Source organism: Cheilinus undulatus, linkage group 3 (assembly GCF_018320785.1).
Source record: "Cheilinus undulatus linkage group 3, ASM1832078v1, whole genome shotgun sequence".
Classification (NCBI taxonomy): domain Eukaryota; kingdom Metazoa; phylum Chordata; class Actinopteri; order Labriformes; family Labridae; genus Cheilinus; species Cheilinus undulatus.
This window is the reverse complement of record NC_054867.1, coordinates 15,784,472-15,799,928: the sequence shown is the minus strand read 5'-3', so window position 1 is coordinate 15,799,928 and position 15,457 is coordinate 15,784,472. Positions and strand designations below refer to the sequence as shown.

At 38.4% G+C, this 15,457-nt stretch overlaps 2 protein-coding genes across 2 annotated transcripts in view; one reads left to right on the top strand and one right to left on the bottom strand.

The window, feature by feature from the left end:
* Positions 1-2,553, top strand: part of grm6b (glutamate receptor, metabotropic 6b) — a 30,553-nt gene extending 28,000 nt beyond the window's left edge. Inside the window, exon 11 of the mRNA XM_041783004.1 lies at positions 1,876-2,553. Within this exon, the coding sequence (XP_041638938.1) occupies positions 1,876-2,115 (240 nt within the window). The 3' untranslated portion in view covers positions 2,116-2,553. The remainder of the gene's footprint in view (positions 1-1,875) is intronic.
* A 2,349-nt stretch (positions 2,554-4,902) lies between these two features.
* On the bottom strand, positions 4,903-14,086 carry LOC121507141 (TRAF-interacting protein). The gene is made up of 16 exons (XM_041783324.1): positions 13,913-14,086; positions 13,642-13,759; positions 13,500-13,557; positions 13,294-13,380; positions 13,068-13,107; positions 12,858-12,985; positions 10,632-10,726; positions 10,157-10,270; positions 9,941-10,028; positions 9,757-9,846; positions 9,557-9,645; positions 9,283-9,438; positions 9,137-9,182; positions 8,953-9,057; positions 8,818-8,868; positions 4,903-5,534 (listed from the first exon to the last, which is right to left on the bottom strand). The coding sequence occupies exons 2-16, from the start codon at positions 13,737-13,739 to the stop codon at positions 5,427-5,429; spliced, it is 1,353 nt and encodes a 450-aa protein (XP_041639258.1). The 5' UTR covers positions 13,740-13,759; positions 13,913-14,086; the 3' UTR covers positions 4,903-5,426.
* Between the last annotated feature and the right edge of the window lie 1,371 nt (positions 14,087-15,457).

Genomic DNA, 15,457 nt, shown 5'->3' with positions numbered 1-15,457 from the left:
CTCACTTTTTCCCCAGCCACTTTATCTTAACGATCAATATAATGTCATGAGATATGCATAATAATCAAGTCGTATAGTATTCAAGTTAAAGGCTATTCAATAAAGGGAAATGTTCCAACGGCATTTTTCTGCATAATGAGAGCCAGCAATCTCATACCAGACCTCAGGCCTTGTTTAACTATCCCGGACTAAGAATGAGTGAAACTTTGGTTCAAAGACACCTTTAGCAGATACACTAGCTGTAACTGTCCCAGCACACAGCTGACTGTAAATATTTGACAGTAGCTCTGACATGACAAGGAGGTGGAGCTCTTTGGTCAGTGAGCGTGTAGGTCTCCACAGTTCTGATCATGAAGTCAGTAGAACAAGCAGAAAACTGGGGCTCAGATCATTCCATTACATTCATTTTATTTACCTGACTCAGTGGCTGGATGGTTGAGTCCCCCTGCCTTAATGGATAGTAAATAACAATGAACTCCCAATTTTTATACATTAATGAAGCAATCAGCCAGTAAAATGTGTCTTTAATTTTAGTTTTGTTTTATAATGGAATAGAAATTGACCTCAGTGGAATTATTATGGTGATTTATTCAGCTCTTTGCTCTCGGTATTTTTTATTAATGGAAACATTTCAAGGATCTGTTGAAACAGAATTATGCAACACACAATAAGCTGTAGTAAAGTGAGTAAATGAATCCCTCAGATGTTCAAAGGGAAATCTAAGGTTGTTGGCTGTCATATCGTATTTACTTCCTCCTGTACTCACAGGACATCCTGCCTCCGCTGCACTGGCCATTGAGTTTAATTTAGCTTGTGGGCTATTTCTGCTGTCACAAAGTCCAAGACTGTTGGGGGAATATTTGAAAAACAAGATACGCTTTGACTAATAGAGAGCTGTATTATGAATCAGTCAGGCTGAAACAATTAAAGCCTGAGGTGCATTCAAAGTCTTTTCACCTCCTCCGAATGGAAATGAAGTGGATTAAAAAAAAAAAAAGGAGGGAGGAGAGAAAGGAGGTCAGATGAGCTGAGGGACTGTAGGGACCCCTTGTCAACCAATTCAGCCATCCCATTCAATTAATCATCACTTAGAAAAGAGCTAAATATAGGCACAAATTTTTGTCCAGCCGACGGGCATCATCATGTGTAAGACCATGTGTGGAAAGAAATGATTTACCTGCTTGATGTCTGTATTAACAAATTAAGTAGCCATTCACGGCTGTTGAATCAGTGTTTCTGCATGCCTGGGGCCAAATGTATGAATACAATCTACTTTGTGCTCATAAATCACCACAGCTCCTTTTAGAAAGGGATAAAAAGCATGATAGAGATTGTGAAATAACTACAGTATATAAGCATGAACATGTGAGACACCAGGATCTGCTTATACTGCTGAGGATAGTGTACAATTTATGACTTATTTATGGCACAAATATATCTTATTTATGGCACATATGGCTTCATTTATTTATGACCTATACCGTTTTCTGGAATAATGACTTCATAATTTATTGGAGGTAGATCTCAGGAGAAGTCACTTCTCATTATTACTGGTGGATTTGCAATAAGAGGAAGAACAGGCAGGATTAGATATGGCTAAAGCCCATAAATAGTGTCTCTGTTCCTGACTATATACCAGGTCATAAATCATTCATGGAGGGGGGATACACTGCCTTGTGTGCTTTGAGATTAAAATTGTAACGAAGGCATTGTATCAGCCTATGGAATGACATAATCTATAGTTTCTTGAACTGGAAAATAATCATATTACTGATGGACTTGAGGAAATGTGCCAAATTCAAATGATTATGTCCCAATAATGTGGCCCTAAGTGTGCATGACGCAGTCTTTCTGACCTGTGTTTCTCTGTTACAGATGTTCATTCAGACAACCACCCTGACAGTGTCCATGAGTCTGAGTGCCACCGTGTCCCTGGGCATGCTCTACATCCCCAAGGTCTACGTCATCATTTTCCACCCTGAGCAGAACGTCCAGAAGAGGAAGCGTAGTTTCAAAGCCGTGGTTCAGGCTGCTACCGTGTCCACACATCTGTCCCAGAAGTCCAACGACAAGCAGAACGGAGAGTCTAAGATTGAACCAGACAGATCGCAGTGAAACTAAATAAACCAGGTCTGCGTTTACATCAGCTAACAGTAAATGGACACTGAAATGACAGGTGATCAGGGAAAAATAATTCAGTTTGCCCTAGCTTTGGCTTGATTTTTTTCCCCTGGTTTCAACTTTGAAACACCAGCAAAGACACTCTGGGATGATGCTTTTCTCCAGACTTATTCAAAAAACTTGGACCTTTTGAATCATGGATGAAGCACAAATGGAAACAGAACTCCCACCCTAAATGGACTACTTTTTAAGCACACCTGAACAAGAACTGAAGGATGTGAAGCCATCCTGAAAGGACAGTTACATTTAAGATATTTTCTCTTTTGCTACATCCACATGTACAGCCCCTATAAAAAGTATTAACCACCCTTGGATGTTTAACCCTTTTATTGCTTTTATGAATAAGTCATGGTCAATATAATTTGGCTTTAATGACAAAAAAAGTTTTTAATGTCAAAGTCAAAACAGATTTCAAAAAAATAATGCAGATTAAATAAAAATATGAATAGAAGAATTAGTAACTGCATAAATATTCACCCTCTTTAAAGTGACTGACCTAATTCAACATAGATCCAGCCAACTGGTGCCAGTAGTCTCACAATTAGTGAAATAGGGATCATCTGAATGCAGTGAATGTGTCTCAAGTGACGGTTGTATAAAGGCACCTGTGTCTGGCAGGTTCAGTCACTGGTTAATCCACATTCCTGGCTACCATTACATCATGAAGTCAAAAGAACACCAAGCAATTTAGAAAAAATATTGAAAAGTTTAAGTAATGGGATGGATACAAAAAAAAATCCCAAGGCACTGAACATCTCCCAGACTTCAGTTAAATCCAGCATCAAGAAATGGAAGGATTGTGTGTAAATCTGCCAAGATCAGGTCGTGCAAGAAAGAGACTAGTGAGAGAGGCCACCAAGACACTTATGAGTAATCTGAAGGAGTTACAAGCTTCAGCATCTGGGATGGCAGAGACTCTGCATGCAACTGTTGTCTGGGTTTTTCATCAGAGAGTGGCAAAGAGAAAGGACTGTTGAAGAAAGCTTCCTAAATCTGGACTAGAGTTTGCCTGAACACATGTAGAAATCTCTATGACAAGTGGGAGAAAGTTCTTTGGTCTGATGAGACCAAAGTGGTGCTTTGTGGCGATCAAACAAGATGCTATGTTTGGCAGACACCAAACACACCATCCCCACTGTGAGGCACAACAGTGGCAGCATCAAGCTGTAGGGATGCTTTTTGGCAGCCGGCCCTGGAAGGCTTGTAAAAGTGGAGGGTAAAATGAATGCAGCAAAATACAGGAAAATCCTTGAGGACAATCTTATTCAGTCTGCAGAGAACTATAGCCTGAAGGGGGTTAATATTTTTACAATCACTTACTTTACCATCACTTACTTAGATTACATATTTTTTATGTATTTGACATTGTTTTGTAGTACACTGTAGAGGTTTTTCTGTGTATTCTTTGTCAGTAAAGCCAAATTATACTGACCAGGATTTATTTAGAAAAAATCATTTAAAGGGAAAAAACATCCAAGGTGGTGAATATATTTCATAGACAATACATGCCTCAACATGTTGATGAGGTTTGTTTTAATTTTCCCTGGGAAAAGATCTACAGAAAAAAAGGTTACATTTAAACAGTGACCTTTCCCCTACAGGAAGATGTAAATGTGCGTGAAGTCCCGAGGGGTCAGTGGAGCTCATTGTTTTCTGGCTCTAGTTGCACTGCATGGATTGTGTTTTATGTGTATATGAATGTTCAGAAATATTGTTTGTATGGGGTGTTGTGGATTTTTCTTCTGATTGCACTGGAAGGAAGTAGCTGTTAAAGTGCACCAACACCTTCTCCTGTTACTATTTATGATGAAGACTCCTGGGATGCTACAATTAATTTATATTACCTAAACCACTCACAGGAGAATCGTTAAGTATCCAATCACTGATGCAACAAAGCATTTTTATTCAAACTAGCATATATATTTATTATAGCAGCAACTTTTAATGGTGAAAACTGTGTATTTATAGTTGCAGACAGGATACAAGTGATTGTGAACAGGATACATGTGTTCTGCCAGCTACTTTTACTTCTTTACTTCTTAAAAACAATGCTTGGAATTTCCTGATATTGTTTATTTAAAGGCTACAGAATCACCAAAAGGTTAGCAGCATGCCAAAATCATGGGCATGTTATCACATTCATGCACTGGAGCATTGTCAGAAAGCTTCATTTCACTGTTAGTGATTTGTGCCATGATAAAGTCCGCTATCACTATATTCCTGTTTCTACAGATGTTTTTGCCATAAGAGCTAAACCCTAAAATGTATTATTTGCCATACTATTATTTCGTAGTTCTTTTGTAACTTGATCACAATGTACAACTCAGGTTTAACTGAAGAACATTTTTTTCACTGGGGATTTCAGTCTGTACTGTCACAGGATTTTAAATACAAATGGATCAGGTATAAATACTTGCAGTGCTTTTCTCAGTACAGGACAGCTGTCAGTATGCAGATAAAGACAGAGTTTGTACTGCCCTCTGCAGGCCAGCATGCTGGAGTGAAAGGATTGGGAATAAAGTCTGTGAAAGTTCTGTCATCCAGGTTATGATAGCTTGATACAGCTAGACTTTGTTGAAATTCTTCATGATGCTTCAAGAGCTTTTGTAGGAGAAGTGAAACATCTTCAGGGATTTCAACCAAGATCAATTTTTTTTGGATCAAACTTAGAAAGACTGGGAATAAAAGAACAAACGAGAGTTTGTATACTCCACACAAAACTAAATTAAAAAAACTCTGGTTTATTTGAGTTCATCTGATAAGAATACTAAACTAAAAACCTACAGCATATCTACATGTAGGGTCTGAGAAGATAGTTTTAAATTAGAGTGAAAAAAGATAATTTTGCAGGCTTCATAGAACAGATGCAGCATGATTATAAATGACAAAACAGAGGTCTGACATTCAGGTGGTCCTCAAATGACACAGTTTGTCCCTTTAAAATAAAGACATCCACAACAAAATCAACCAAGTAAAAGTCTGTTCAAGACACCATGTACACATACAAGCTCAGTACTTCAAACATCACTAAAAAACATATGTACACCAAGTTAATGATACTACCGAAAAGCTCAGCCGCTCTTCTTCAGTTTATAGTCCAATACTGCTTTTGAAATAAAGTTGCAGTCCTGTTTGGACCTTATTCACAGAGCCTCTGCCAGGCTGGTCACCAGTGTCACAGCAGCATTAATTTGCTGCATCCCATGCAGCAATCTGACCTTAGAGTCCATATCTGAGGTCATCATTCACTCCAGGAAGCTGTCCAGAGTCAGGCAGGTCTCAACCTTGGGCAGAGGCCTGCTTACCTTTTTCCTTTTCGCTTTCATCAGTGGTCGAATCTCAGATAAAGGAGACTGAAGTGAAGCATGTGGTCAAGGATTTTTAAATAACATTTTTAGGCAAACATTTACTCAAGATTTTTTAATAATCCTAAAGGGGTATTTTGTGAAACCTGGAGCACTATGCATTTTTGGAGCTATATTCTACTTTCTTTCCAGTTGGGACCAGAGCACCAAAGTTAAATGCAACATTAACATATCACTAAATAAAGTTTTAAGTGTGTTAGCAATACAGCCCCTATGACTGACTGGCGACCAGTCAAGGGTGTGCCCTGCCTCTTGCCCGTTGACAGCTGGGATGGGCTCCAGCACCCCCGCGACCCACAACAGGATAAACGGTATAGCAAACAGATGGATGGGTGTGTTAGGAATACAGTATCTGTACATCTTGCAAAACTAGGTGTTAGCATAGCATTAGTGATTCTTCAGTCATCTGACACATGTGATTATAGCCTGGAATTTATTCTGTGACTCTAGAAATCCTTAAAAAAAAAAGTCTTAGTTACTAACCTCATCACTTTTTCCACCAGTTCCCAAGTGCATTAACTAATTTTAGCAGCTACAGTGCATTAAGAAAGTATTCAGACCCCCGTCACTTTTTTATTCTCATGAATCTAACCTTATTACCACATACTGGCACAGTGAAAACAGAATTTTTTGCAAATTTATATAAAAAATATTATATATATATATATATATATATATATATATATATATATATATATATATATATATATATATATATCACACTGACACAAATATTGAGGCCCTTTACAAAAACACTTCAAATTTTGCTCCCATTTTCTTAATCGTTGCTGGTACGTTTCCACACAGCTGACAATGCATATCAGAGCAAAAACCAGGCCATGAGGCCAAAGGAACTGCCTGCAGAGCTCAGAGACAGGATTGTTGCAGGGCACAATCTGGGGAAGACTACAAAGAGAAACTCTGATGAACTGAAGGTTCCCAAATGCACAGTGGCCCCCATAATTCTCAAATGTTTGGCACAACCAGGACCCTCCAAAATGCTAACCTGACACAATAGGAAACGTTTGAGAAAAGGCAGAGGCTTTGAAAAAAACTAGGAGTGTGATTGGATGAATGTTCTGTCTGTCACATCTCTATGGGCCAATCAGAGCAACAAAACACAGGACATAGCAGCTATCGAGTTGTGCGTGCGCAGCTACCAAGGAGTAACATGAAACATGGCGACTATAGACATGTAAGTACTCGACTTTTGTGGTTTTTGAAACGAATACAACTCACTGCTGTTCCTTGTTCTTCTGTTAACGAAGAAATGTCGTCAAGTTCTGATAAAACGTACCCTTTAGCAGCATCCACGCTAAGCTCTTCCGCCATAATTGCACCCACCTCTTGCTGCTGCTTGTTTACATCACGACTCTGCTGTGCCTGAAAGTACTGTCCCCAGTAGCTGATTGGTCCTGTCACTTTCTAACCGGGCCCAAATGGTTCAGATGGGAGCTTAACAAGATGGATTCGCCAGTGAAAAACAAGTAAATGGGTGTATCCATCCGCTTTGCAAGGTCCCCAAAATTCTGAACACCCAGCCAAACTGAGCAATCTGGGAAGAAGAGCCTTAGAGAGGGGAGAAGAAACCTGATGGTCACTCTGAGCTCCAGAGATACTGTGTGGAGATGGGACAAAGTTCCCAAAGGACAACCATCACTGCAGCTTTTTGCAAACTTCAAGTGATCTTTCTTGTGTTTGTTTTTTCTTTGATATGCATTGTCAGCTGTGAGACCTTCTAAAGAGACATGTGTAGCTTTCCAAATCATGTCCAATCATTTTAATTTACCACAGGAGGACCCCAAACAGGGTGTGGAAACATCTCAGGAGAATGGGAAGAACCTGAGTTTATTTCCAAGTGCTTTTGCAAAGGGTCTGAATACTTATGTCAATGTGATATTGTAGTTCTTTTTTTTTTTTTTAAATTAGCAAAAATTTCTTAAATTACTTTTCAACTTTGCCATGATGAGCTACTGAGTGTAGATTAGAGAATTTTCCCCCTGCCTGTAGCATCAGGCAGCAATTTAAGTGACAAAAGTGACGGGTGTCGGAATACTTTCTGAATGCACTGTATACAAATATAAGCACAAATGTCTGTTTATAGCACATAAACAGGTGGATCAGTTGGGTCTATAATCTAAAATTGACAGCCAAGATAAATAATCACTGCCAAGCTGATAGAAACCTCTGCTAAGAACAATCAGGTATATACAGGTGCATTTCAAAAATTAGAGTTTCATGAAAAAGTTCAATATTTTTTGTCACTCTTTTCTGAAAGTAAAACCCATATATTATAGACTTGTTTCACACAGAGTGAAATATTTCAAGCCTTTATTTCTATAAATGTTGATGATTATGACTAACAGATAAGAAAACTGAAAACGTGGATTCTGTGCCTCTCCACTCTTCTAGATCCCAGAGTCTGGAGAGGCACAGAATCCACGTTGCCTGAAGTCCAGTGTGAAGTTTCCACTGTCAGTGATGATTTGGGCTGCCATGGCATCTGCTGGTGTTGGTCCACTGTATTTTCTGAAGTCTACAGTCAACACAGCCTTCTACCAGGGCATTTTAGAGCACTTCATGCTTCCTTCTGCTGACAAGCTTTATGGAGATGCTGATTTCATTTTCCAGCAGGACTTAGCACCTGCCCACACTGCCAAAGGTACCAAAAGCTGGTTCAATGACCATGGTGTTACTGTGCTTGACTGGCCAGCAAACTGGCCTGACCTGAACCCCATAGAGAATCTATGGGGTACTGTCAAGAGAAAGATGAGAGACACCAGACCCAACAGTGCAGATGATCTGAAGGCCGCTATCAAAGCAACCTGGGCTTCTGTTACACCTGAGCAGTGCCACAGGCTGATCGCCTCCATGCCACACTGCACTGATGCAGTAATTCATGCAAAAGGAGGCCCAGCCAAGTATTGAAGGCAGAGAAATCAACATACTTTTCAGAAGCCTGACATTTCTGTTTAAAACATCCATTTTTAATTAAGCTTATGTAATATTCTAATTTTTTTGAGACACTGAATTTTGGGTTTTCTTACCTGTAAGCCATAATCATCAACATTTATAGAAATAAAGGCTTGAAATATTTCACTCTATGAGAACCAAATCTACGCAATATATGGGTTTCACTTTCAGAAAAGAGTGACAAAAAATATTGATCTTTTTCATGATATTCTAATTTTTTGATGTACCTGTATATCAAATAATAAAGTCATTCCTCCACTGTTTGGCAGGTTTACTACAAGCAATAGAAAAAGGATACTGGTTGAATGAACTTAGTGCGTCCTCCTAAACCATCATAGCCAGTTCTCACCTGAAACAAGAAATATTTGTCATCAAACCGCTAAAAAGACAAAATATACGTCTTAACATTTGGCTGAAGCACAGGAGTTCATACAGCGCCGGGCTTCCTCTGTGGGTCCAACATGCTGCCAAACGTCTTCTTCCTGAAGAGGAGGGAGTTCCTCAAAAAAGGATCCATGGATCCGTCCTCATCTCGAGCCTGAGGTAAGAAAGAAAAAATATGGGCTTGAGTTCCTGATTTGAAAAAGGATTAAGTTGAGTGACATTTATGAACCTACCTTGCTTGTAACTGAACTTTTCTCACTGTGTTTTGACAAAGAAAACCTGAGAAAAAGAAGCGAGAAGTAAGCATAACATCTTTCTGTTCTGCTTTACAGCAAAAAGACACAAAACATGTTGCCAAAATCAGCCACATTAAACCTACACTGGAGGGTCAAGACGCATTTTCTTTGAAGGGACCGGCGTTGGCTTCTTGGCTACATCATCTGGCGTAGTGACATCATAAGTCATGTTGAGGTCAATGTCCTCGCTACCTACAGGCTGGTGGAGATGAGGGTGCTTTAGCTCCATTGGGGCTGGGCTAAACACAAGAAGAGAAACTCATCAGTAATTCCAACAAAAGTGTGTGATTGGGATGTTTTTTAATAAAAGAAAAAAGTTGTAAGATTTCCCTTCAGTCACAGGGAGACATACAGTACCTCTCAAAAACGAGACGACTCAGGGCTTCATTAGTCCGTGTTGGGGTGCTCAGAGTCCTCTGAAGAATTTCTACTTTCTTCTTCAGACTCTTTGGACAGACAAACACGCAGGGGTGACAACAATGAACTTCAATGACATTTAAGAGAAAGCATCTTATTCCTCTTCAATTATCTGAATACCCTTATAAGATTTCTCTTACAGAGATCTCTTTGTCAGCATTGGCCAGATCACTCTGCAGAGACTTCATCTCCTCTTTGGTCTTATTCACCTCCAGGGAAGCTTTGTGTAACTTAAACAAAACAGAAAAGCTATGTTTTAGAGATTTCACATTCAACACTTTGTTTCTTGTGCTGCTGTGACTTAAATACACAGTGCAAAGTTACCTTATTGTTTGAGGTGAGCACTTCTCTCTTGAGCTTCTCACACATGTCATTTGAAGATTTCAGGCCCCCTTTTAGATTGTCATATTCTCTTTATAAAGGAAGGAAGGAGACATACTCAATGAAAGAAGACATTAAAGCTGTATTTAAATAGCCAACAATCTCACCATTTTTTGTGAAAAATATAAGAAAAAAGAAAACAGCTTCTGGGCTCCTTACTTTTTGAGTGAGATGCAATAGATGGAGAGCTGCTCCACAGCTGCCTGGCTGATGCCCATATCTGTGATCATAGACTCCACCTCATCTCTCTGGCCCTGTAATAAAACCTCCAAGCTGGAGCAGCACAAACACTATTAGTGAATAGTGTAGCATGTCCATGACTTTTGTTTTATTTTAATAGAAAGTAAATATTAAGAATTTGATCATCATACTTAAAAATTCTGATAAAATGATGCTTCATCAATTTACTGAACCTCTTTAACCGTTTTAGCAAAGTGAACTGAATGATAAAAGTCTCTGTTTTGTTGAACAGTTAATCAACACAACGTTTCTCTCAGTGATCATTTCTAAATTCAAATGAAATTCTTACACAAATTTTTCAACTTTTTTTATTCTTTTGAAATAGTGTATGTTGTTATGAGGAGTCAAGAACGTGTGGCTAAATTTTGATACAGCAGGACTTAAATAGCTATACCTTTCAAAGGTTTTCATTTTGTTTCTGAGCCGCCGGGCCTCCTCCTTAGCAGCCTGAACATCATTCTGTTGTGTTTCCAGGTAAGACATCTGTTTCTGTGAGGGAAAAAAAAAAGGAAAATATAAACATATTCACATATTTTAAGAAACAGTACTTTATTTCAGAGACAGATGAGAGTGATGAAGCAACACAGAACCTGGTTTTCATTAACGAGGAGGACAATCCTTTTGTGACTCCCAGAAGGGAAATTCAAAAACTGCAGCTACACAGAGATGAAAATAATCTAGCAGGGACCTTACTCATTTCTAGAAAGACTTTTCCAGGAAATTTTTCAGTGACAGTCTAGCTGGTACGACAGGAACACATCAACATGTTCCTTTCTGTGGAAATCGGATTCTTGCATTATAGCAAACTGATCATAGCATAGCACTGATTATAGCATAATGCAAATATAATCCAGATATTTAGCACTCATTTTTTGGAATATGTAGATTATAACAAGGATTCAGGCATTTGTAACACCTGATGCACTGTCACCACCATTTTCAGACCAAATACAAGTACTTACTGTTGAGTACCAACATGAGTACTTTCTTAGCACCCTTACATGTCTTACAATTATTTTCAAAGTTTGATGCACTTTTATCGGATGTTAAACTATGTCTTAACACTATTTTCCATAAACCACAGTCAATATTTGATAGGATCGCCAACATGACATAGCATACACAATATGGACAAAAGTATTTGGCCACACCTGTTCATTATTTAATTCAGGTGTTTCAATCTGACCCGTTGCCACAGCTGTATCAAATCAAGCACCTAGCCATGCAGTCTCCATTTGCAAAAATTTGTGATACAAAATGGATCATTCTGAAGAGCTCAGCGACTTCAAAAGTGGTCTGTGGTGGATGTCACCGTTGCAATAAGACGGTTTGTGAATTTGCATATCCGCTGGATATTAAACAGTCCACTGTCAACTGTAAGTGATATTATTAGAAAGTGGAAGCATTTAGTGACAACAGCATCTTTGCCACTAAGCAGAAGACCATGTAAAATCACTGAGAGGGGTCCATGTCTGCTAAAGTGCATGGTGTGTAAAAGTCACCAACGCCCTGCTGACTTCTTAGCTGAAGAGTTCTGAACTTCCACTGACATTGATGTAATCACTAAAATGTGTGACGGGAGCTTCATGGAATGGGTTTCCATGGCCGAGCAGCTGCATGCAAGCCTCACATCACAAATTTCAATGATGGAATGGTGTGAAGCACACCACAGGGACTGTGGAGCAGAGAAAGCATGTCCTTGTCCTCTGGGTTTGGTGGATGCAGGCAGAGTGTTACCTGCCTGACTGCACTGTGCCAATGATGAAGTTTGTTGGAGGAGGGACAATGGTATGGGGCTGATTTTCAGGGTTTGGGCTAGGACCCTTACCTCTAGTGAGGGGGGATCTTAAGGCTTCAGCATACCGAGACATTTGGGACAATGCTATGCTTCCAACTTTGTGGCAACAGTTTGAGGAAGGCCATTTTCTATTCCAACATGACTGTGCCCCAGCGCACAAAGCAAGGGCTATAAAGACATGGTTTGATGAGTTTGGTATGGAAGAACTCGGCTGATCCGCACTGAGCCCTGACCTCAAACCCACTGAGTACCTTTGGGATGAATTGGAGCGGAGATTGCAAACCAGGCTTTGTCATCCAACAACAGTGCCTGACCTCGTAAATGCTCTACAGAATGAATAGGCACAAATTCCTACCGAAACAGTCCAAAATCCTGTGGAAAGCCTTGCAGTAAGAGTGGAAGCTCACAGCTGCAAAGGGGTGGGGGCTTCATATCAAAGTACATGCATTTAAATAGAATGTTTTGTCCATATAGTGCATCTTCCCCAGGATTAATAAAGCATTTCTTATTCTGATAATAAATCCCTTTTAGATGAAAATGTCATCTGCTTTGGGGAAGTCTGAAATTAAATCAGGGAAATGTTTTGAATAAATTAGATTACCAAGGACATTTAGCTTTGTCTCTAATTTTTCATGTCAAGAAAATTGCTCAACTATGTGTGTGATGTGTAGAAACCCGAAGCCAGTGAGCTAATACACATGATACTAGGAATAGATAGATCTAGAAAATAAAAGGTATATAGAAGACAAGTCACAGTAAAAGTAATTATACAGGAGAATTTGAGATGTGCTTACAATACGTGACAAGTTAGCAACAGCTTACCCTCAGGGCAGAACAAAGCATCTCCTTTTCCATAACTTCTTTACGCACACTGTCCAGGTCTCTCCTCTGCCTATCTACAGTTTCCTTCAAACCATCCACAACCTTCTGTTTGTCCCGCCAGTCACGCTCTACAAAACAAACATACAATCGATGAAGTCAGCCAAATATTTCTTAAATAGTAAAGCATCACATCACTGTCAGTTTTCTTACCTTTGGAGCTCAAAAGGGCTTTCATCCTATCAAGCTCATTCTGGGGATGGACAAAACACACAATGAGAAAAAAAGGCATGGCATCAATTCAAATCCATTTGATATGATAAGAAGTACTATCTGTAGCATCCATCTGATTCTGAAAATTGCAAATAATAATACTGATTCCCTCTTTTCAATCATTTGTGTAAAAACCTTGTCAGTTAAACTGCTTGGATTATATTACCTGCAAGCTTTCAGGGTCTGCTGATGCCTCATCGCCCTCTCCACCAATGTCAAAGAACAACTTGCTGATAATGTGCCTGGTGCTGACCTGTAAACATAAGAAACAAGAATGTAAGATGATGCTTTCCTCTGATGATATAAGCTTAACCTATGATGGTAAGTTAGCAGTGCGATGTTGTATTGGTGTTTATTTTACCACGACATTACCTGTTTCCTACATTGTGGGCATGTTTTTGTAGGCGCCGTCTGAAACCACTGGAGCAGGCTAAAATGAGATAAGAAACATACCATTCACTGTTTAAAATATGCCAGAATTTTTGTATTTCTTCTAACTTCAATTTTAGATTACCATTCATGGTGGAAAGTGTGTCCGCAGTGGATGGCAGCAATATCTCTGGAGTGGTCGAAGAAATCAGAGCAAATTGTGCAATATGCTCGGATAGGCATCTTACTGTAATAGTATCACCCTGTTAAGATAGTCAGGAAATCGTTAGTGTGTATTAACAATACAGTTAGCAATTATATTACTGGCCATTCACCCCTGACGTAACAACGAAGCTAGGCTAATGCACTTAGCTCCAGTTGGTGTTAGCAGCCTTTATACGCGTTGTAATACTTACAAAAGGAAGACGTTAAGTTATCGCGCAGTCCTGCGCTGGAATCAAGCATCCCTGCTTCTCTTTGTATTAAAAAAAATGAAACGAGTTAAAAAACAATCGTTGCACAGCAGCTTTAGCTATCATGGACACAGTCCTTACTCCAGTTGCTGCTGCTGTTTCCCCGCTGTACGTTCAAACGTTAGTCACGCCCCTTAGGTTGCATTCGGGTGCTGCTCGTAAACGCGGATTGCGTACCATAGTTCAGTAAATGCACCATCAACTATCTTAGATTTACAAGGGGACATATCATTGAATATTTGAAAAACATAATGATGATTTTGCTTCTAAATTTTGAAATAGTTTTCATGTAATTTTATTGAAATTTCGGGCTAATTTTAAGGGAATTAGTTTGGATATTTTGAGGGGTTTGCCTGGAAACATTTAAGCATTTTCAGTAAAATTCTATGAATATGATTGTATATTTTGGAGAGTTTTATATAAGGTTTTGGGGGTAAATTGCTTGAATGTTTTTTTGCATTTTCATTTGAATTTTATTTATTTATTTATTGATCTTTTTATTCATTTATTTATGTTTTTTTTTTGGGGGGGGGGGGGGTCAGGCATTTTCGTGGCGTTTTAGGGAATGTATTTGTAATTTTAGGGAATTTTATTAATTTATTCATGCATTTATTCATTTATTAATGGAGGGGGGGGGGGCTTCAAAGTTTTAAGGTAATTAAATGAAAATTTGGGAAATGTATTTGTAAATCTTTGGAATTTTAATTGAAATTAAGTTGAGGTTGTCATTTAAAATTTTCAAGATTTTTGATGGAAATTTCACGGAATTTGTTTGGATATTTGAGGGAATGTTTGTCTCATTTTTATGAAATTTTGGAGAATATGCTATTAATTAAGGGGAATTTTAAAGGAGATTTTATGTGGCATTTCCTTGAAAAAATTCTAAAATCTACATGGAATTTCTGGAGGATTTTTTATTTGAATGTTTTGGCATATTAATAAAGTTTCAGTGAAATATTTTGACATTTACTTTGAATTAAGAAAAGGTTTTCGTAATGTAAGGGAATTGGATTAGTTATATATATATTTTTAGAATTTAGATTAGAGATTTAGGATGAGGGTATTCTTCGAAATTTTCAGGATTTTTAATGGAAATTTGTTTAATTGTCTGGGGGAATTTTCTTCTCATATTGATGTTTTTTGGCGAATGTGTTTGCACATTTTTGGAATTTGATAAGAAATTGTAGGGGGTAGTCCCTTAAAAATTTTCTGGAATTTACATGGAATTTTTGGAGGATTTTTCATTTGAATGGTACATTCAAGATATTTGTAGACATCATTTTTTGTTAATCTGATTAATTTTAAAAGACAAGGCTGAGCTTTGAAACTATTCACAAATAAGTGGGAGAAACCAAAAATGCATTCCAAACAAACTTCAGGTTGGTTGAAAAAACATGAACCGATCTTCAAAGTTACATTCATTTAGACGTTTATTATTATTTTTTAATTCCACGTAACTGAACTCCATCATGAACACAGTAGTATCAC